Source organism: Platichthys flesus, chromosome 15 (assembly GCF_949316205.1).
Source record: "Platichthys flesus chromosome 15, fPlaFle2.1, whole genome shotgun sequence".
Taxonomy (NCBI): Eukaryota; Metazoa; Chordata; class Actinopteri; order Pleuronectiformes; family Pleuronectidae; genus Platichthys; species Platichthys flesus.
The window spans coordinates 19,382,047-19,402,840 of record NC_084959.1 but is presented as its reverse complement, the minus strand read 5'-3'; the positions used below and the strand labels follow the sequence as shown (position 1 = coordinate 19,402,840).

Genomic DNA, 20,794 nt, shown 5'->3' with positions numbered 1-20,794 from the left:
CATTATTCATGTACTGTTTGTGGTTTGCCAAAACCACACAGACTAACTCACAAAGACAATTTGCATGAATCAAAAGCAATCATTGAATGGCTTTGATGGGCTGTATTTGACATGAAATATAAAATCATTCTTGTTATACTCCTACAAAATAATTTAATATATTAAATATAAAGCCATTAGTGATTTACAAATTATCTTACTTGATATTTCCCTTTTAAACCAATCCATAGTGTTAATTTTCTTTTCATAATTTGTTAATATTTGCTCTTTTACCAATTTTCAGTAAATGCTTTGTCTACTTGTGTACATTGCTGTTTTATGTCCTATGCACCAACCACAACAAGTCTATTTCCTGTTAGTGAAAATATACTTGGCCAATAAAATAAATCTGATTCTGATTGTGAATATCAATCTAACATCTTTATTAACAATTTTTATATTATGTATCCTCCTTCTTTTTGACGTCTTTAGTCCAAAGCTTTTAGGTTTTCTCTAATGTTAAGAGATATCTAGCTAAATATTGGGAGAAGAAGCATGGGATGGATGGACCAAACGTCCCTCCTCCTGTACCTTTTGCGTGAAGACGAACCATTTACGTCAAGTTCCCCGTGTTTATCAGCCTTCTAACGGAAATCAACAGAACTCAGATTTCATCAATAACGTTCCAGGCCTAGTTTATTGTTTGTGGTTCACATTTTTACTATTTATTCAATTAACTCGTCATCATACAATACACATACAAATCCAAACCCTCTGTGTTCCATATCTCAAATTGTATCACGTCACCCTAGCGACGCTGAGGCTTTTACTTTGCCAGGTGAACCGGAAGTTACTTGTGACTTTGCCTCTGACTTGCCATCGGTCTCCTCCCGCGGTGGTTCTCCGGGATGCTGAGCGGGCGGGGCCGGGTTGTCTCGCAGTGCTGTATCGTGGAGTGATGCGGAGACAGGTCCGGGACGCAGAGGGACACACGGGGGTGCAGAGCTAACACCAGGGCGGCTGTTGTTTAGTACATCAAACTGGTTCAAATCTCTGGTTGTGTATTATACAAGCACAATGGATTTACCTGAGACACTGCTCTAACACCAACAGCGGAGTCAACCCCGCCGCCTGGCGCACGGACATCTTGTTTCTCTCGGAGACTCAGGAGAATATTTTCCGCCCGGCTCCGGAGCAGCAGGAGCTTCTCGCGGGTTGTTGTGTCGCCGTTTGAGCCGCAGCATGGCGTGGCCCTGTATCAGCAGGGCGTGCTGCATGGCCCGCTTCTGGAACCAGCTGGACAAGGCGGACATCTCGGTGCCGCTGGTCTTCACCAAGTACACGGACCCGTCGGAGATGAAGCACGTCCAGCTGCAGCCGCCGCAGGCCCGGGTCACCATAGAAACGCAGCCGTCTCGCGCAGAAGCCCGCGCCGCGAGCGGACGCGCGCCGCGGAGGTGCGTCTCCGAGGAGCGCGTGTGCGGCTCGGTGATGCGCGAGGACTACAAGCACTGGAAGGTGCGACCGGAACCGAGCTGCAAACCGAAGAATGAGTACCACGGGCCCGAGACACCATTCAATAGCGAGACCCAGTACCAGAAGGACTTCAAGCCCTGGCCCATCGCGAAGAGGTACGACCACCCCTGGATACCCAAAGCAGCCGCCGGGGAGGACCCGCGGCACGCGAAGGAACTCGCGGCGCGGGCCGATGCGGACTGCGGCGTGGAGAAGGGCGCTATAGCCGACAAGGTGCAGGAGAAAGACCTGCTGCCGGCTCCCGAGAGGAAAAAACGGGCCGGCAAACCGATGGTCGCCCTGAAGGTGGACGGAGAGGGCAAAGGGAGGGCAGCGGTGGATGCTGTGAACAGGCAGATCAAACAGGAGATCAGAGGCGACAGCTCATACAAGTGAGTTCATACCCAGTTCATACCCGGTTTATACCATTCTTATACCATGTTTGTTAGTGGTTTATATCTGGTTTGTCTATTTGTACCCTGTTTCTACTCTGTTCATACTCTGTTTATACCCAGTTAATAACCTGTCCATAACCAATTCATACCCTGTTCATAACTTGTTTCTAATCTGTTCATACACTTTTCATGGCCTGTTCATAACCTGGTCTTACCCTATTCAGACTATGCCTTTCACTGGGAGATGGAGGACTAACCTGGGAGTGCAGAGGCCCCAGGTGGCCCTGAAGGGGTCATAGAGGTCAAAGTAATATACAGATCATACTTGTATTAGTTCACTTAATTAACAGCGGGAATGTATATATAACAGTCATTATTAGTGCTTATCTGCAGAAGACATGATCAGTCTGTTGACCTTTTACTTGACTGTATTCTGCTTCCTGAAAATGAGGCCCCTAAAAACATCAGAAAAATACCATACCCCATTTCTGAACCCCTTGCTATCCTGGGTATGTTTTTTGGCATAGTCTTATTAATTGTAGGACTCTGGACAAACCTTTGATAAAAGTAAGGGCTTAATCTGGAGCATATTTTCTTAACATGGGGAAAGTTCAAAGATAAATGCAGTGTTAGTTGTTGTTCTTCAGGGATGTGTGAAAAATGTATATGGCTAAATAACCACATTAACTGGAGACAAGTTGAAGTCTTGTTGTTATGAGACTAAGAAGCTCAGAGGTACACAGATGATGGGAAAATATTACATTGTTGTCAAGGACAAAGTTGAATTGTTGACAAACACTGCTGATGTTTCAGGGCCCACAAGGCTAATCTCTGTCCTATTATGCAATGTTCCCGAGGATGACATGAACGGGTGGATGGATAAGCATCAAGTCACGCATGTCATTTGTCAATGTACGCTTGCCCTGAAAATCTGTGTGTCATCGTTGCAGGTTGCATTTGTGCACTGTGAAGGCGGATGGTGAGACGATTTGATTAATAAGATCCATTTCACCCCGAGGCCTTTTTTTTCTTGTTACTACTGAACTCGGCTTTCAGTTGTTTTTTTTATCACCATTTGTGTTGAATATTTCCATTTTCAAGCCTTTTATTAGATTCAGTGTTACATGTGGTTAATTCTTACACTTAATGCTCAGTGTGGTCACAGAACACAGGTTTGGGTTGAGACAAGGTTTGGCAGGCAGGGGCGAATTGGTGCTACAGTGTGTGTGCATGTGAGATCAGTGAGCTGGTCCTCCAGCTGCTTTGTGCCACGCTGCTGAGCCTGTGTTGTGAAGGGGTCCTCACGGTGCAGCCCGGGGCTCTCCCTCCTCACACAGCTATGACATGGCTGCACCGTAACAAGCAGCAGCCCCATCCACCCTCTGTCTTCCTTTGCCAGAGGAGACTCTAAGCAGGTCAACTGTGGCTTAATACTCCAGAGACTGGGCTCACAGCTACACACCCATTCACACACATGTGCTTTGGCTTCCACTTTAACGTTATTGAATATTCATGCATCATTACACAGGACCATCAATGCGGTTAGAAAAAAAAACTGTCTAATAGCTCAGCTACAGTAGGTCTGGGTGATGTTGTTGAAATATCACAATATTAATAATGCAATTTACTATATATTTTAGATGTTATATCTCACTGGACTGTTTCATTTGAAAATTGTTCATATGTGTGAAACAAAAGCTTTGTAGATGACAATCATTTATAACAGTAATTTATTTCCCAGTTCAACAGTGACTTGCATAAAGTGATGGGTGAGATGTGCTGTGAGAAAATCATTGAAATAACCAGAATGGCACTCAGGAGAGCACATTCCTTCGCCAAGGCCAAAAAACAGAAGCATTAAATTCAATCAGGCTGATCCAAATCTCACACACTCATGAATATCAGTTCCTTAAATGTGACAGAGTATTCAAAATGTTAGAGAAAGTGTTTAAAATTTCCTGGATCCATCCCTTTGTCACGATCCACTCCAAAATTGAATGGCTTCATTCTCGGCCCACGTCCCATCTAGCCTCCCAGCAGTTTTAATGGAAATCTGTTCAATCATTTTTGCATAATCATGCTGACAAACTAGACATGGTTGAAAACATAGCCTCCTTGGTGGATGTAATAACACTTTATAACCAAAAAAACATTCTGATGGGGAAACTTCATCTTGGTTTATGCTAATACTGCTGGTAACACTTAACCAGCAAGGATATTTCTTTCTTGAAAGAAACTGCTTAACACCATATAGTAAATGAACCATCCTGCAAACACAGAGAACTACCTTCCCCTTGTCAGCAGGGTTTATTTGAGTCTGTGATGTTAGAAGATGGGACCAGTTTTGGGTCCTTATTGTGTCTAGCTGCAGCAGAGTGAGACTATAACTATCAGTATGAGACAAATGAAAAGAACAATCCAGAAATACCGTTATGTTTAGTGTAGATTAGAAATTAGAAATAATGACAAGTTTATTTTTAGGCATGATGGTTGACTGTAGATGTCTCTGCTCATCATCCATTGGCCGGACCACACAGAGTCTAAGAAGGGTAATAAAACGTTTTTTGGCAGATTTTTATAGCACAGTTTAGTAATTCATGCTTTCAATTTCGATTTATAATCATGTATTATCTTAATGCCGTTAGTCTCATTTTGTATGCACACTTCACATTCTCACTGTATTGGATTGGATTCCATAAGTCATTTTAATGTTGGACTCACATGGCTTTAGAACACAACGTAGTGTTAATTTTGAGATCCTCTAAATATATTTTTCAGGACAGTATCTGTAAAAACTTTGATGACTTCACTTCACAAGTCTCAACTTAAGAGTTGTGAAGCAGCTCAAAAATATCTTCTTTGTCCTATTCTTCAAACCTCCTGCTGACTTAATGGGGCCACGGTGAAGATGTTGTCGGTGGAGATGAGTAATTACTCAATTGCGCACATGTTACCACAATAGTTGTGTTAACATGCTGACAATCTCTGGGGGCAAATCTAGCCTGACGTTGTCAGACTCACAATTCTAGTCAGAATGTGAGTCTGAGACCGCTCCATTGGGCTGTGATTATGGGGCGTGTTTCAACTGACCAGGAAATAAAATTCCTCTTCGCTCAATTGGATAGACCTACAACCAATCAGAGCAACGTAGTATGTGACGTATGTTAAGCAACGCATTGTGAGTTATTTACTAACGCCGGGGTTCACACCGGACGCTGAAGCGATGCCGAAGCGACTCTTCAGCGCGCTGGCTCCCATCCAATCCCATGTTAAACCTTTGTGCGGGTCACACCGGAGGCTGAAACGCTGCGCTGCGCCAAGGCTGCCTCGCGCCGTGCAGCGATCGTTTCGGCGTCGAGTCTATTTTTTGCGCTTGATGCGAGCGTATCGCACCAGGAAACACACTGAAAAACGATCTTAAACCATATTGATGACATATTTTATATGATATAAATGATCAAATATGCATCCCATACTTTGAAGTCCCCTTCTGTTGTCCTGGAGTTTTAATTTGACCAATGACATTATTAAATGTCCCCCTCTGCCCATCCACTACAGCCACACAAGCAGTGATATAGATAAAAAGAGAGAGAGAGGGGGCTACATATTCTGCACATAGGCTTGAGTGAAGAATACGTAATTTACCCCTGCAACAAATGTTGGGACGCTGTTGCTTAATGTTGGAGCAACAAGTAAGTATATGCTTTTAATCTACTGGATCAACAGGTGATATTATTAGCGCTGCCCGGCGGTTCAGCGTCGCTTCAGTGTCCGGTGTGAACAGCCAAGCGCCGGCGCGATAGGGATTAGCGCGGTGCTTTGGCGTCGGCTCAACGTTCTCTGTTCCTCTTTCAAAATGAATGTACTGTCGATGTCTTCTTAAACAGACTCAATGGCAGCATCTACACATCTCAGCTCTCCAGCGGCAGGCATGTTTGTTGAAAAACGAATTCAACTCAAGGGCACTTTGATGACGTGGTTGATTACGTTACCGTTGATCATCTGTCCATCATCGTATAAAGCCCGCCCTGACAATCTGATTGGCCCGGTCGGGCATAATTTCTCCCCAACGGAGCGACTCCAGACCGAACTTCCCGACCTCAAATGTTGTGGGCGGGGCTAAGTTCGTCTGGCATCCAGGCTAGGGCAAATCCCCATGACTCTGGTGATAACCTGACATGAATTCTAGCGCCACCAGGAGGTTGTCTTTTTTGAATTTTGTCAAATATCTTTACAACTAGTTGGCGAATTGTTTTGACTGAATTGAGAGATGGACAACATAACAGCCCCCCCAAAAGTGAAGCCCAATCCTCTTGATTGTATCCTGGTGGCTGCCTGCAGTATAGTCTCTAAACCCTGCTTCCTCCACGTTAACAGATTGGACATGAACCAATTAACATTGAAAATACAAGATGGTGGCTTCATTTTGTACAAGATGGGGGAGTGGAAATTTGTTGTCCCTCGTTATTTACAGTCGATAGGGATTTGTCCTGACATTGGCTGCACATTATTCTTATGCTCTTACCACACTGATTATAATCATACTGATCAATCACATCCCTCTCGCATCTTTCTCAGAACTGATTGTGATTTTTGATTTATTGGTGACTCAGCTGCATGTGTAAAATATAGCATATGTTAGCATGCTAACATTCTGAGCTAAAGTTGTGAATATAGTTTATAGCATGAAAGTATACCCTCTGCATATCAGAATGTTAGCATTGTGATTGTGTTCATGTTAGCAGATGGATGTTAACATTTAGGTCAAAGCACCACGGTACCTGAACACAGACTAACAGAGCTACTGGACTGTAAACTCGTTCTGCACTTGTTTCGGTCACACATAAATGACCACAGATCCATTTATACTAAAACGAGGGCCCATTTCGGTATGGGGTTCATGTGTACCTGAAGCCATTTTCCTTTTTATTCCAGTAGGTGAAATGTTTTTTCCTAGAGCATTCACAGTCGATGTGCACATTTAGCTGTGGTCCCACATATTAGGCTACCTGCGGACATACCGTAGTGGACATGGTTGGATGATGACATTTTAGTTACTAAGACCATAGAGGACCCCCAAGGACACCAGCGGACTGGCTGAAGTGGAAACTACAAACTTGCCTTTAGTCCTACTCAAACATATCCTGGTCACAATGTTTAAAAAACTAAAGTGAAGCTAAACCTTCTAGAAAAAATGTATTATAAAGTTATGTGTTTATATCAAAAAGAGAATTTAGGCTGAGCCTTTGAGAAAAATCATGTATCTTAGTTGCAGTGAAACCTTTTTCTTTCTCAAAGTGTAGGAAGTGCAGGAACTATCTTCAACCATAAAACAACATGAGGTGTCTATGTTGTGTTCGAAACAACCCTGTTCCCCTCAGCTCTGCTCTGTGATATTCACTGTTTTCATAAACCTTTAAGCTTGCTGAGCACAAAGCCTCTTTTTCTGCAGTGCACCAGAGAGATGTTTAAGGCAGCTAATTATTTTTACCACTGACAAATATTTCTTTTCTTGCCCAACTTGGTGCATCGTTCTCAGCCCACAGCCTGCCAGTCACAAGCTCCGTCCCGCTTTCATCTCGCCGCTGCATTGTTTTTAAAATGTCAAGTTCGGCATGAGTAAGAAGCTGCTGGAGTCTTTGTTAGACTTTTTCTTTAGTCAGCCATACTGCTGAAAAATACAAAGGCCATTATTTACCTTGTCAGCACTACATGGCATATGTGGGCCATAATAGATGACATTTAAAGAGCACATTGCACAAGCAAATGCATGAGAATAGCAAAAGAGCATTGGGTTTCACTGCTGACAGTGAGGCAGGTAGAGCAGGTTCACAGAGTTCAGATAGAGAGGTGCAGAGAAGGCTGGAGATTCTAATTTGGATTTGTGTCACATATCATAGCTCCACATTCTTCACAGCAGTTCAATCTCTGTAGCTTTTGCCCTTTTATTTTCCTCTCTCATGTTTCTCATATAAAATCCTTCCCTCTTCAAAAAACAATGCTAAGGAAAGTCAAAATGATCTTTATCTTTCATGTCACATTCACACACATGTATGCAGCATTTTCAGCAGCAGACAGTGCACCGTGAACCGGCCGTGGATTAAAAATGATCCCCTATGATAGACTGCAAAGCCTCATGTTTCTCTGAGGAGCAGTGAATGCAGGAACACAGATTCTGCTCCAGCTCCGAGACAAAGAGACAGCACAAACCGTAAAAACGTCTGGTTGGGACATCAAAAATCCCAAGATAGCTTTCAGCTCTTTCTCTGCTGATAGTCAAACCAGCGGGATTTATTTCTGCAGTGTTTTCACATATGGTGCCAAAATGTAATCCTAAAATCTCAGCTGATATCCAGCATCCAGTTGTTGCATCAATGCAGAGCTCTGCCAGCTCCAGCTAACCATCTTACGTAAGCAATCTAATCTGATTTGATCATATCTGATTACAGTTCTTTCAAGTGTCTTCAGATTAGAGTCCGGGTATGAATGAATTATATAGAATGATGAAACCCGCAGTTGTAAATACACTGACAACTTGCACTTTGGGACCAACTGGCAGCAAAGTTTTGATACAGTGCTCAGTGGAAGGGCTTTCACGTTAGAAGGTTTAAAATGATACCTTTAGTATGTCTGATTATATTTAACTGTATACCTTTAAATGTATACCATCTCAAACAAACAGTTTCTGACATAATACCAAGAATACTTGGTGAAATTTGACCCAGTGCTAATCCCCCTGTAATGCTCCACTGGGCAGTTTATATTGGGTCTTAATGGCTGCGGAGAGGCTGTGCGATAGAGATGAGTCCAGCTGATCCCAGGAGGGAGTGCTGACCAGAAGCCAGGCTCCACGCCCACTTACGCACCAAGAAACACTGTTAGGAAGTGGAGCTGTTGCCCTGTGCGCGGGCAGATGCCCTTCATGAAATAATACTCTGAGAGAAGCCGGCCAGCCGTTTATCTCAGTCCTGCACTGCTGTAGACGTAGAGTCAGAATCACTGTGCTCATTTGCCTCAGATGTATTCATGGTTTACAGCATTTCGAGGCGTGGAATACAAAGGAGTTATTGGATTGGGACTGATTTAGCAGTTTATGGGTCTAAACCCCATGGTCTAAACCAAGGGATGGCCAATAAAATGTGAAAAAGTATATACGTCATGTGTCTGTACAACTCAAACGTGTAAATATTTTCGGATATACAAATTTACATAAAAAGTAAATATAAGAGGACGTTAAACATTAATCAACTATCACTAAACCATATCTATTTATCTATCTATCTTAATATCTATGTTAAATGATCTGTATTTCTCTACAGTTATTCTAGTCTTATTGACCACTAAAGGCGCTTCACAGTTTCACCTTTCACCCGTTCACACACAGATCCATACAGTGCATATGTCCAGCACTTTCTCTATCGCACATCAATCACACACTGTCTGCAATGCCGTAAGGTCATTTTCATCAGTGTCTTGCCCAAGGACACTTCGGCACGTGGAATGGGGGGAGCCTCTCATCGAACCACCGACCTTCTATTTACTAGACAACGCTATACCTCTATCTTTCTATCCATCTATCTATCTATCCATCTATATATAGTGGACATTTCTGTCGCTGTAGTAAATTGACTTATAGACTCTACTCCCAGGTGGTTTCCTGTAGCCTGCCAGTAAACTGTCACCCTGCTTTTAGCCATTCAGCTCTGCGTGGTTTGTATCCACTGTGCACAAACATGCAGGCTCTCTTTTTATTCTCTCCTCCCATGAATATCCCTTGGTGAGGGGTCCAGATTGTGCCATGTTAGAGCAGGGTTGCATGAAGCTCAGCAGTGCTGTACCCTGGCGGGTTGCCACCCCTGTCAGTGCCAGTGTTTAGTTGTAGTGACGAGGCCTTTCTCTGCACATCCCCTCCATCACAGCGGGTCGCAGGGGTCAGCCGTCCAAAGCAGCTTTAGTCCCACAGCAAGAAGTATCAGGCAGTATGTTTGTATAAATATAACATAGTGTCTCTTAGTGAGTCACAGAGCAGAACAACATCTCTGGAAATAACAAAGCAGGACAGAATTCAGAAACAAAAAAATAGTGACAGAGAATAAAACAGGAGCTTGTTTGAAATTCATTTTCTTTTCATTTGTGTGATACAAATGTAACAAAACTGAAACGATTGACAAACATATGCTGATGAAGATATGCCCCTTTGTTTGAGGTAAATATACGATTTATTGCAGGTGACCTGACATCTCATTGTCTGAAAATCAACGATTAGACAGCACATTAATTTGCTACAGTTTAGCAATTTTGCTTTTTACTGTGCTTTTGGGACTGAGACTTTATCTGCAGACCAGTGTAAGCTGATGTCTTATTCGTTCAAATAAAAAACACATTGCACTTTTCCAGCACAGCATTTTTTACTCACCATATGATTTGTGGTATCTTGGCTTCACTAGGGGGATTGACCTTGATATTTGCTATCAGTAATATAATAATAATGATAAACTATCCTATAGCACCTATAGTGCTTCAAAGAATAAAAACAGAATAAAAACACTCAGCATGGCAGGAAAATAAAGGACAAAAGAACAACATTTAAACAATACTTTTATTTTTTTAATTGATGTAAAGAGAGGGAAGAGTGCACAGTATGAATAAACAAGTTGAGAAAATAGGACTAACATGGAAGTAGTAGTTGTAGAATTTTATGTTTTGTTTGTAGAATCATTTTAATGTCTCCACTAGGGACGGGAATCTGCAGGGACCTCCCAATATGATACGATCACGAATCGTGATCGTATCATATTGTATTGATCGTATTGATTCACGATACTTGTATATGTATTGTGATTCTGTGGGTATTGTGATTCGATATTACGATTTCTTGAGATGTCTTTTTTTAATACTGGACCATGGAAAACAGCTGAAACATACCTTCAAATACAACACAGTCAAATTCCCTTAGAGCTTTACAAGTTTTATTTCAAATATTAACATTAACTTAACGAATGCTGGGCAGCCAATAGAGAAAATAAATAAAAATGTGTCCTATTATTGTATAGCCCCTGTCAACTGCACACAAACTGACAGATTAAGAAATGTATCCTACTTAGGCTACTTTAAACAATAAATAAAAGGTCAATTAAATAGAATGAATAAAAGTTTACTTAAAATATAAACTTTGAAATAAACAAAAAGTAGGCTTTGCCTCACTGTTGTTTGCATGTAGGCTATGCAAAGGTAGAGCTTGGGTATGTTTAGATTCTTGTGCAAAAACAAGAGTTGGTCAACATGCTCTAGGGTGAGTTTGCTCCTCCCCCCCATATATCTCCGTAATATTTACAGAGCTGACAGATCATGTGAACCTCAGTCTTCATCATGGCCAGTTTTCCAGCCCATGATGTACAATGGCTAGATAGAGTTGTGTGATATAACAGCCATGACGCGAGAAACCTTTGTAAACATTTGTTTTTACACAAGTACCAAGTACACACTGGCCTACGAGACACAGGCATTATTGTTACACAGTCATATGTTGGTGAATAGGAGCTATCTTAGAGTACAGACCGGTGTTTCACACTGTGAACACTGCCCTCACCCACACTGTCTCTTTCTCTGTCTATTTCTAAGACACGCACCCTGTGGTGCCATGTGAGTGCTTTATTCCCTTGGCCTTGGACATTGTTGTGTAACCTGCCTTTGCACTGTGGCTTCTCGGCCCAGTTGAGCATTGACAGTGGACTTTGGTGGTGTTGTGTAATATCTCCTCTTATTTCCAACTCTCTTCTGCACCACTGGAGGGGTTGTATGCAGCAGCCATATCACTGTCAAAAGACTTTCTATCAAAAAGAGAGAGTTTAACAACGTTTAATGATTCAGTCTTAAAAATGAAAAAGATCAAATTTGAATGAAATCTTACCAGGTCGTACCAATGTGGAGTTCCTCCATGTCTGTTTGGGTTTTTTCTCCTGCTAATCAGGCTTCCTCCCACAATCCAAGGATAATTGTTTGGTTTTGTTTGCCTCGATATGTCGGCTGAGTGATGGACTGGTGACCTATCGCCACCTCTCGCCCAAAGTCAGTAGGGATTGATCATTGCCATCAAGGGATAAGTGGTTTAGATAATGGATGGATGGGTGGATAGATAAGATTAACTTTTTTAAGGGCCTGCTAGATAAGTTAAGTATAAATTAATGAAATAATTCTATCAATGGGGACATGGAGTGCTGATGTTAAAGCTTGTCCACTTTTAATTGAAATTCTTTGAATAATTTGTAACTTGTCTTCTGCTGCCACACAGTTTCATAAAAGGTTGAATGAAATACTCGTGCAGCTTTAAAATAACACAGTCATCAATTCAGCCCTGTCAGTTCCAACCTTTCTGTAGGGACAGAAATATTACCTATATCAACTAAGATTCAACAACAGCCAGTGAAAAGACACACACGGCTCAGAGCTTATCCTGTAAATCCAGGACTGTGCCTTTCTCATCACAATCTGTTGTTGTTGGTCGTTTCCCTCCCACATGCTAACTCATGACAACTCACCACAAGACCTGGTGAGGTCAGAACGCAGCTTTTGTGTTGTGATGGAAACTCGGTAAATTCAGCTACAGTCTTACAGCCTCTGTAAAATCAATGCCCCTGTCCCTGCCACATACATTAGACTAAACAGAATCCCATGCTCTCCGGGGCTGTTTTCCATAGCTGCAGTTAGTGATTTAATGTCTTTCCATTAGACTTGGCCTTATAAACTCGAATGAGTTTCTTGTAAAGCAGCTGGGCCTCGTCTCCTCCTCTACCCACATGTAGTGGTGTTGCCTAATGTCGTGCTTTTCTTTACTCACACAGGGAACAGGGTCTTTTCACTGAACCTTGGATACTTTCTGTGGCTCAGTGTATTTGCACTGAGCTGTGCTGTGTTGAGGGTGAGAGAGTTTGTATTTGTGACTTGACTGGAGCCACAGGAGACAAGTGATGGGGCATGAGTTACTTAGACCACAGAGATGTCTGTTTCCGTTTCTAATCAGCTACAAATGCAGCAGACATAATGTGGGGTCAAATTCCAGAATGTATGTATCTTATCTTGAAGATAATAATTACAGTTTTAACTATTTTATACTGTATTTTAAAAGATCATTCATAAAATCACTATTTATTATGTGCTATCATTTTTTCCATCTTTTATTTTCTGAAAACTGGTGCACAGCACAGATCTCTCACAACTTTAAATGCATCTACTTTGTTACTTGCTGTAGAAACCAAGAGTAGACAGAGAGAAATACGATGCACATAAAGGTTGAAGCTGTATGTTGTGACCAGACAGACGGATATGTTATATCAGCTTCTTTTTTGACAAATTACTTATCATATTTTTCACCTTTTCTCACCTAGACCAGATTAAGATTCTTAATGAGATTAAAATCTCTATTTCAGGAGAGACGTGGCCGAGAGAGCAGCATGAAACAGTTTTTAACCTACTGCAGTGTCTTGTGGTTCATTTCAGTTTTCCACAGCATCACCGGATCGTCTTTATATAAACAGCAACCATTTATACACTCAGTAACATTTAAAAAAAAGGCATGAATGTCCACAAAACTTTCACGTATTTTGTTCACATTGTATGGTCTATAGGATTCATTTGCTGTAGTTGCACCACTGATCCCAATGCACTAATTGGTGATTAATGTACAGTTTCTGTATCTGTAACATATGGTGGTTTGGTGCAAATGACTAGAGACTAGAAATGCAGAGGGAAAACAGAACACTGCAGACACAATTTGTATATATAGTAGAAAGGAGAGAGAGATGCAGTGTCATATCAATGTAGAAGACATTATGCTCTTGCTCGGAGGCTGTTGTTTCTTTGCTCCTAGCCACAGCTCTTGAGATGTGAGGAGGCAGAAACAGAACACATGCGGCAGGTCAGTCTGCATTGTGTGAAGGCCACGCTGCTGACCTTCATCAGAACTGCTGCGTGAGGACTAGAGAATATCCCACAGTCAGGTTATGGTGCACATCTCCTCTCACTTATAGTACTTGTGATAGACTCTGCGCTACAGTACTGATACGTCCCTTAACATATTTTCTGTAGACAGCGACTAAAACCTGAGACTGTCTTCAGTTGGTGATCCAACACAGAAGGTTGTTCACTGACCTAAAGCGATCTCTGCTTTCCAGATGGATAAATGCACCAGCATATTTATACATATAATGAGCCAGGGTTAGGTGAGTGGGAAATACTGTTGTCGGAAAATGTGTTATTGGAGTGAGGAGCTTGACATTCTGGAAAACAAGTGCAGTTCTAAACAGGTCTGTTCGGAATGGGCTGATACCACTGCTGTTCCACAACGAGCTGTTCACCTGTTTATTATATATTCAGAACCAGAACATCGAATCAGTATCAGAAATGGACTTTCTCATTTAGCTCTTTGCAAGAAGGTAAATTAGCATTTTCCTCATATTTCAACAGCTACATTAACAGACGATCTTTAAGACTTAAAGTATCCTTTTTAAAGAATATTAACATGTTCTGTTAACACAAGTACTCAGAGTGTAAGATAATGTGTCACCCTCACTGATGCATTGTCACAGCCCTTCATTAACCTTCACTGTTAATGGCGATTAAAGCACTGGTACCATACTAGATTTTGTCATGACCACTGACTTCCTTCTTCCACAGAACTGAATTTAAGGCCTACAGAGATGTGAAGCCTGCCAAGATGATCCGGGCCAAGTCCCAGTACCTGCCACCGGATGAGAAGACCTGCCTAGAGACCAGCTACAGCGCCACCTTCAAGGGGCAAGCCCCGCTGCAGCCGGCTGATAACAAGGCCGTGGATCGAAGGAGGATACGCAGTTTGTACAGCGAGCCTTACATAGATCCCATCAATCAGGTGAGAATGCACCTTTCCAGCCTTGTAATATGGTTTGAAATGAATTGTGGTGGGGAAAGAAAGGGGAGCTGATAAAATCTTCAAATTACTGTCATGCCATAACATCGAACAACATTATTAAGTTTTAGAACTTAATAGCCAATCCCAGAAATCTGATTTCGACTATCCAACATCCTTAGGTTGACAGATATAGTTCTCGCTCTAAACCCAAAAAGTCTGGAGCCACAGCAGCTGGCCAGGGCAAGCCAGTGAAGAAAGCCAAAGATAAGCAGAGCGCCGGGCTTAAGGGCTCCAAGAAGACGACCTTGGAGAACCAGTCGGAGAACCGGCCGGCGGTGGGGGACAAGGAGAAAAGTAAAGAGATGAACAACAAACTGGCTGAGGCAAAAGAGTAAAAATCATTAAGCACTACTTCTATTTCATTTCTTATATTTTGGGGGAAATCAGACACAGAGGCTGCAAAATGAATTAAGGTTCTTCATCTGTGTTCTCATCTCTGTCCTCCTTCCTCTCTGCTTTCCCGTCCACTCTCTTCTTCGACTCTTCTTTTCTCAGTCTCTCATTCAGTCTCTCCTTCCTTTAGTCTTCTCTGTCCTACCTCTTAGCTCTGTTTGTACAATGATACTAGAATAAGATGTCCACATGACATGTCATTGCTGCTCCTGCCTCATGCTTTTCTCTATAGCACGGAGTAGGAGCATCCTCTTCCCCGCCATTTGATGCCACCCACCACCCCCACTCTGCTTGCCTCCATTCAAGGTTGCCATGGCTACCGGCTGCCTGGCTAGCCAATGGATGGCTTTTATTGTATGGGCCCGCCAACAAGCAAATCTGAAAGGTTGGCTTTGATCGGCTGAGCAAATTGCTTTGTTGTGTTTATCAAGGATTTTCTTCCCTTTTGTTTTTTTGTTTTTGCGAAGTAAAGATTATCTATTTGGCACTTTGGGTATGATCTCATAATTCGCTAAATTCACAGCAATCTGAAAATCCTTTGATAAATGTGCTGCTTGGTTAGTCATGAGTGTCGGCTTGTTTTCTACCTGCTCTGTCATCAGCGCTACTGTCCTCTGTTCACGTCGAGCTCGCAGGGCTTTAAACGTGTGTTGAGCAACACTTTGTTCAATGTGATTTTGTCTCATTTATCTTTGAACTCTGTTGTTGTCTGTTTCCTCCATTCATGTGCAGCCCATTCATACACTGGTGTTTAACTTCACTCAGGCTATTTTGTAACATCCAATTTGTTGCCAACAAACCATGTGGGTCACACTAGACTGATTATGCATTAAACACCAGTCATTTGCATAGCAGATGAATATTCCCGCTGAACTAGATAACACTGTCATGCACTCGTAGTGACACCTTTACATTACAGTAACAAGGGTTTTCAGATTCAGAGAGGGATGAGCTGCTCAATGTTCCGTTGAGTGGTTTAGTTTGTCCATCGAGCTCAGTGTGCGGAGCTGTCAGTCTCATAGGTCGTAATTCTGTCAAATCGCCTCCAACACATTAACTGAGCCGTCTGTGAAGCTTCACAACATGATATGCAGTTGCAGTAGCCTGCACTCAAACACACACACACCCACACACACCTCCTGTTTTTAGACATACACTGCCTGGAGGTGAACCTTACCCATGTGATTAGCCTGCAGACGGCTCATATTGCTGCTCTCACATCACTGTTACAAAGAGAGCTGAATGGATGAAGCACAGATTCACTTTTCAAATAAACGTCTTCTCAACAAATAATCAGGTCCCTAATATATTATTCACATCTAGACCAATAATCAAACACCAGTGGTGTGATGTGAGTGTAACTTTGACTCTACTGCTCAACGCTCTCTGTTTCTGAATCCATGTTTTTCCTCTTGTTTTGCCTAAATTGCAATTTGAATAACTGTAGGTTGGGTTTAGTCTGTTACAAATGATGATTTAAGACTGGATTAACTCTACTTTTGTGCGGCAGGTCCCACATGGTGGTGCCGTGTGTGTAATTGGTATCTAGCAAATTTTAACAAAACAAGAAGTTGGGCCTGTTTTTTTTTTTCCGGATTTCCTCAATGAGATGTGTTGAAAAAAAGGGAACAAGAAATTGGCTGTACTGTAACTGTTAATCTGTTAAAAACAATTTAACCTTGCGTGTATATAAGGCATACATTTTGTGTATATATTATACTCAGTCAAAAGCATCCAACTGCTTTCTCTAAATCTTAGCATAAATACATAGAAACACCTCTTTGGGGATTAAAAGAGTACTGTCATCGATGTGCTCCAACCCCACACTCACCTGACTGTTCTCATGAGTTCTGCTACACAGCATCCCTCCCTCCATCCTGACTGGACGGGTGTAACCGCCTCTGTTTTCTGTGGTGTCTGCAGCAACCATCGCCGCCACCGCCATGTCTATCCAAGCCGAGCTTGCGCCCCATCTGGAGTGAGGGCCCCGACTCATTAGCATTTTGCAGCCTTTGGTCAGGTGACGCTTTGTCACGTTATTACACCAGGGAGGGAATGAGGGAGGTGGGCAGGGGGCTCTGCAGGGGCAGTTACTGTAAACAGTGCTTAGCACAGCACACACCTGGTGCTATCTGTGTGACTATTAGGCAAATAAGGATAGAAAGTATGGTAAAGAAAGTTATGTCTTGGGCAAAAAAAGAAAGAAAAAAAAGAAAATGACTGTGACGTGCTTGTGTTTCTACCTGCTTGCTCATATTTAATGAAACATTACAAATAAATGAAAAAAAAAGCAGAAAAAGCAGTGTCTTCTTGCTTCCTTTTGTTACTGGTTAAAGAGTAGTGGTTGCAGGTATCTGTCAGCATTCCTCTTGTCCCAGTGTTTGTCCTGAGAGACGACCTTTATTCAATGAATCCACATGGAAGAGAATTCTGCTCTCACCACTTCTTTCTATGCTTATCCAAACCTGCGCCACATTCTGGCATAAGCTCTGACATCCGCTCCAGGCCATGCATGTTGCCCCCATGTGAGAACTGAAGAATATATTATTTTTGCACCTTGTCTCAATATATTCCAAGAACTCATCTAACTTACAAAGCAACATGCAAGCCAAAGGATGCCAAGACACTTATTCCAGAATAAGATGTCATGTGCCTCATAGGATTTTAGTTAAATTTATAATTGATGCACTTTATTGTGAAAAAAAAAGAACCACACCACAAATTTGTGTCATTATTAGTCTGGTGTCATGGTTAGAATTTGATTTAAGAACGTCACACTTGACTGATGCTGTGTCCACTTTCTTGTTTTGCTAATGAGTGACATTCTGATTCATTTGAAGGGTTGTGCTAAAACAGTACCACTACATACAACTCTGCCAGCCAATCCGAGACATTAGCTGGGTGCAGACTCTAAAGCAACACCTGTGGGGCTGTGCACTTCCCAATCCCAGGTAACCGATCACGAGCGCAGCTAAGGAAAAAATAGGCCACGAGCCACAAATGCCACTCATACTCTCATATCCACACATGCTCATGGAGATTATGTTTTAACGTTTTTATACAGTGGCACAATTTGTTTTCTTTTTCTGGTGCACCACCGCATTATTTCTGGCCCACCCTTCAGGCCATGGCCCCTCTGTGTTTCTCTTCCATATGGACACTAGAGTAGGGGGTGACCGGGGCTGTCTGACCGCCTGCTCTCACCTCCCACATGCAAGGTTCCTTAAGGTGCCTTTTCTTAAGGAGGCCGCAGGTTTAAGTTCGATCATCTCCACCATCATGACCCTCTGTCGACTGCAGTGCTGCACCCTCTCCCACTTCACGGCTAAAACTAACTGCACGACTTGTTTGGAATTATGAATCATTATACGAGTGTATTTCCCACCCACGGAGGAGATGGGAGGTCACTGCCTCACACGCCATGAACTCAATGAAGTGTTGCATTTTGCATCTCCGCTTGTTGATGGTTAAAATGTGCATACTACTGTATGTTTAGACTATAATGATCATTTTTCTTTCATTCAAACGCATGCTGCCACTGTTTTCTGTTGGACCTGCAATCAGATGTTTATGTTTAGATCGAGAATATCTGTAGAGTATTGGCATGGATGTGTGGTGAGCTCGACTGGGGTGAGTATAAATGGAATGAGGGAAGATGCTCTGCTTTGGAAAGAGACGATTCAAAGGAAATTGTAAGTGCATGTTAACGATCTTCTCTCTAATTTGTACCATCTAGTATCTTTGTTTCACAGAACACCCCGAGACCCTCATTGAACTATCGACATGCTGTAGTTCATGTCACGGAGATGAATTGAGTCTGTCAAAGTGAGGATTAAAACCATTGGTCTGTATTGATCTAAATCAGTGGTTCTCAATCTTTTGAACTTCAAGGGACCGACACAAATTAGACCACGGACCTCCATTTGACAGGATTTGTGGTTTTCAATGTTTTATAACAGGACAAATACTAAACATTTCATAAGCATGTTATTGTGAAAACAAATTATTACCTGGAATTATATACCATGGAAGCCCTTTAATTTAGAAACCCTGATCGAAATAAACCTTCAGAAAACACACAATAACGTAAGTATTCTAAATCCGTATTCCAATAGTCAAGTTTTCAAAGATACACCATTGAATTAAATCACAAGATTATCAGGAGGCCTTTTAACGTCATATCTGTGGATAACAGCATAAAGGAGCTGTAGTTAATGTAGCTGGAGTGTCCGTCCCTAAAACAAAGCTCTGATACATATTCTCCCGTATAATGAGTGGTCACAGGGTGCTCAGCTCAGCTTGTCCCAATGCCTTGCTGTTGTTCGCCCGAGAAAAAGGTCTCATACTCTGTCTCTTTCTGTCTCCTTCTTCTCCCTCTCTGGTATCGTAACCATGTGCTGCCTCCTAGGGGTGCTGAGGACGAGCCTCTCCGACCCAGTCATCATCATTCCCAGGGTGCTGCTGGAGGAGATGTACCACCACCACTGGAACTGCCCGAGCCTCGGAGGAGCGGCGGAGTCGTTCGCTTTGCCCTAGACGGGAACCAGACTGAGTAGCTCTGCCTCTGAGGATGGAGGAGGCGGCTACACCCGTATACACCGACTGCCGCTCCTTGCTGTATATATCTAGTATTTAAGATGGATTAGGAAAAGAGATGATAATACAATATACAATAAAACAGCATACATATTTGAAACACGCATGTTTTTGGCTTAGAGGTCACAGCTGTCTAACCCAAATGGCATTATCACAAAGGTGCTACATTACTTTCCAGTGTCATGCAATTTATTTCAAAGGACATTATCAGAACTGTTAGAAAAACTACACCATTAAGTGCTTATACAACAATCACATTACAAGCTGTTACTGTACAATGACCGGTTTTAGTGTAAATAAAATGAGCATTGCTTGCAGATTGCCATGCTGTATTTTACTTTGTGTTTTATGGTCAGTCATTTTCAAACAGTGGGTTGAAGCAGTGTGAAGTGATGAAGGAGTTCAGTGTGTTGCACAGACAGAGGAACCATACATTTGATTATAATGTAAAGTTTCAATGCATAAGGGAAAATAACAACTTATTTGTTAAATAACTATAACAAATAACACAGGTACAGTCTTATGTATTACACCTTACTTCAACTTCAAACTTTTTTGATTAACAAAAAAAGGCAACATGTAAAGTTGAGGTTATTAAATATTTTCTAGTGAATATTCCTCACCTGGATTTTGTGACATCACAGCAGTTTAGACTCGTGATTCAGTATGTGACATATACAAGTGTGGACAGTCCAGGTACACAGAGAATGGACTCCATCTTGAGGAACTAGTGGCTGATGATTTGGCAGTTTTTCAAAGAAATGTTTGTGTTTTTTGAAGAAATTTTTAATTCTGTAAACCACTGGTTCAGTGGGAGTGTGTGTGTGTTTGTGTTTGTCCTTATATATTCTCTTATGAATGCACGTGTTATTTCTTGGTTTTGGATCAGGTTTGCTAATGATAAGATTGTGAACTTTGGCTCAGACCTTTTATATCAGATAGCAAACTGATATCTCAAAACGAAATGTCT

At 42.0% G+C, this 20,794-nt stretch overlaps 1 protein-coding gene across 4 annotated transcripts; it reads left to right on the top strand.

The window, feature by feature from the left end:
* The first annotated feature begins 1,221 nt into the window (after positions 1-1,221).
* Positions 1,222-20,146, top strand: map6a (microtubule-associated protein 6a). 4 transcript variants are annotated; one of them, XM_062405860.1, is made up of 5 exons: positions 1,222-1,886; positions 14,562-14,775; positions 14,955-15,166; positions 18,069-18,179; positions 19,637-20,146. In XM_062405860.1, exons 1-5 carry the CDS (start codon positions 1,222-1,224, stop codon positions 19,782-19,784), a joined length of 1,350 nt encoding a protein of 449 aa, XP_062261844.1. In that variant the 3' UTR covers positions 19,785-20,146. The 4 variants fall into 4 exon arrangements, with proteins under 4 accessions (XP_062261844.1, XP_062261846.1, XP_062261845.1 ...); XM_062405862.1 differs by lacking the exon at positions 18,069-18,179 and having other exon boundaries at positions 14,955-15,129; XM_062405861.1 differs by lacking the exon at positions 18,069-18,179.
* The last annotated feature ends 648 nt before the right edge of the window (positions 20,147-20,794 follow it).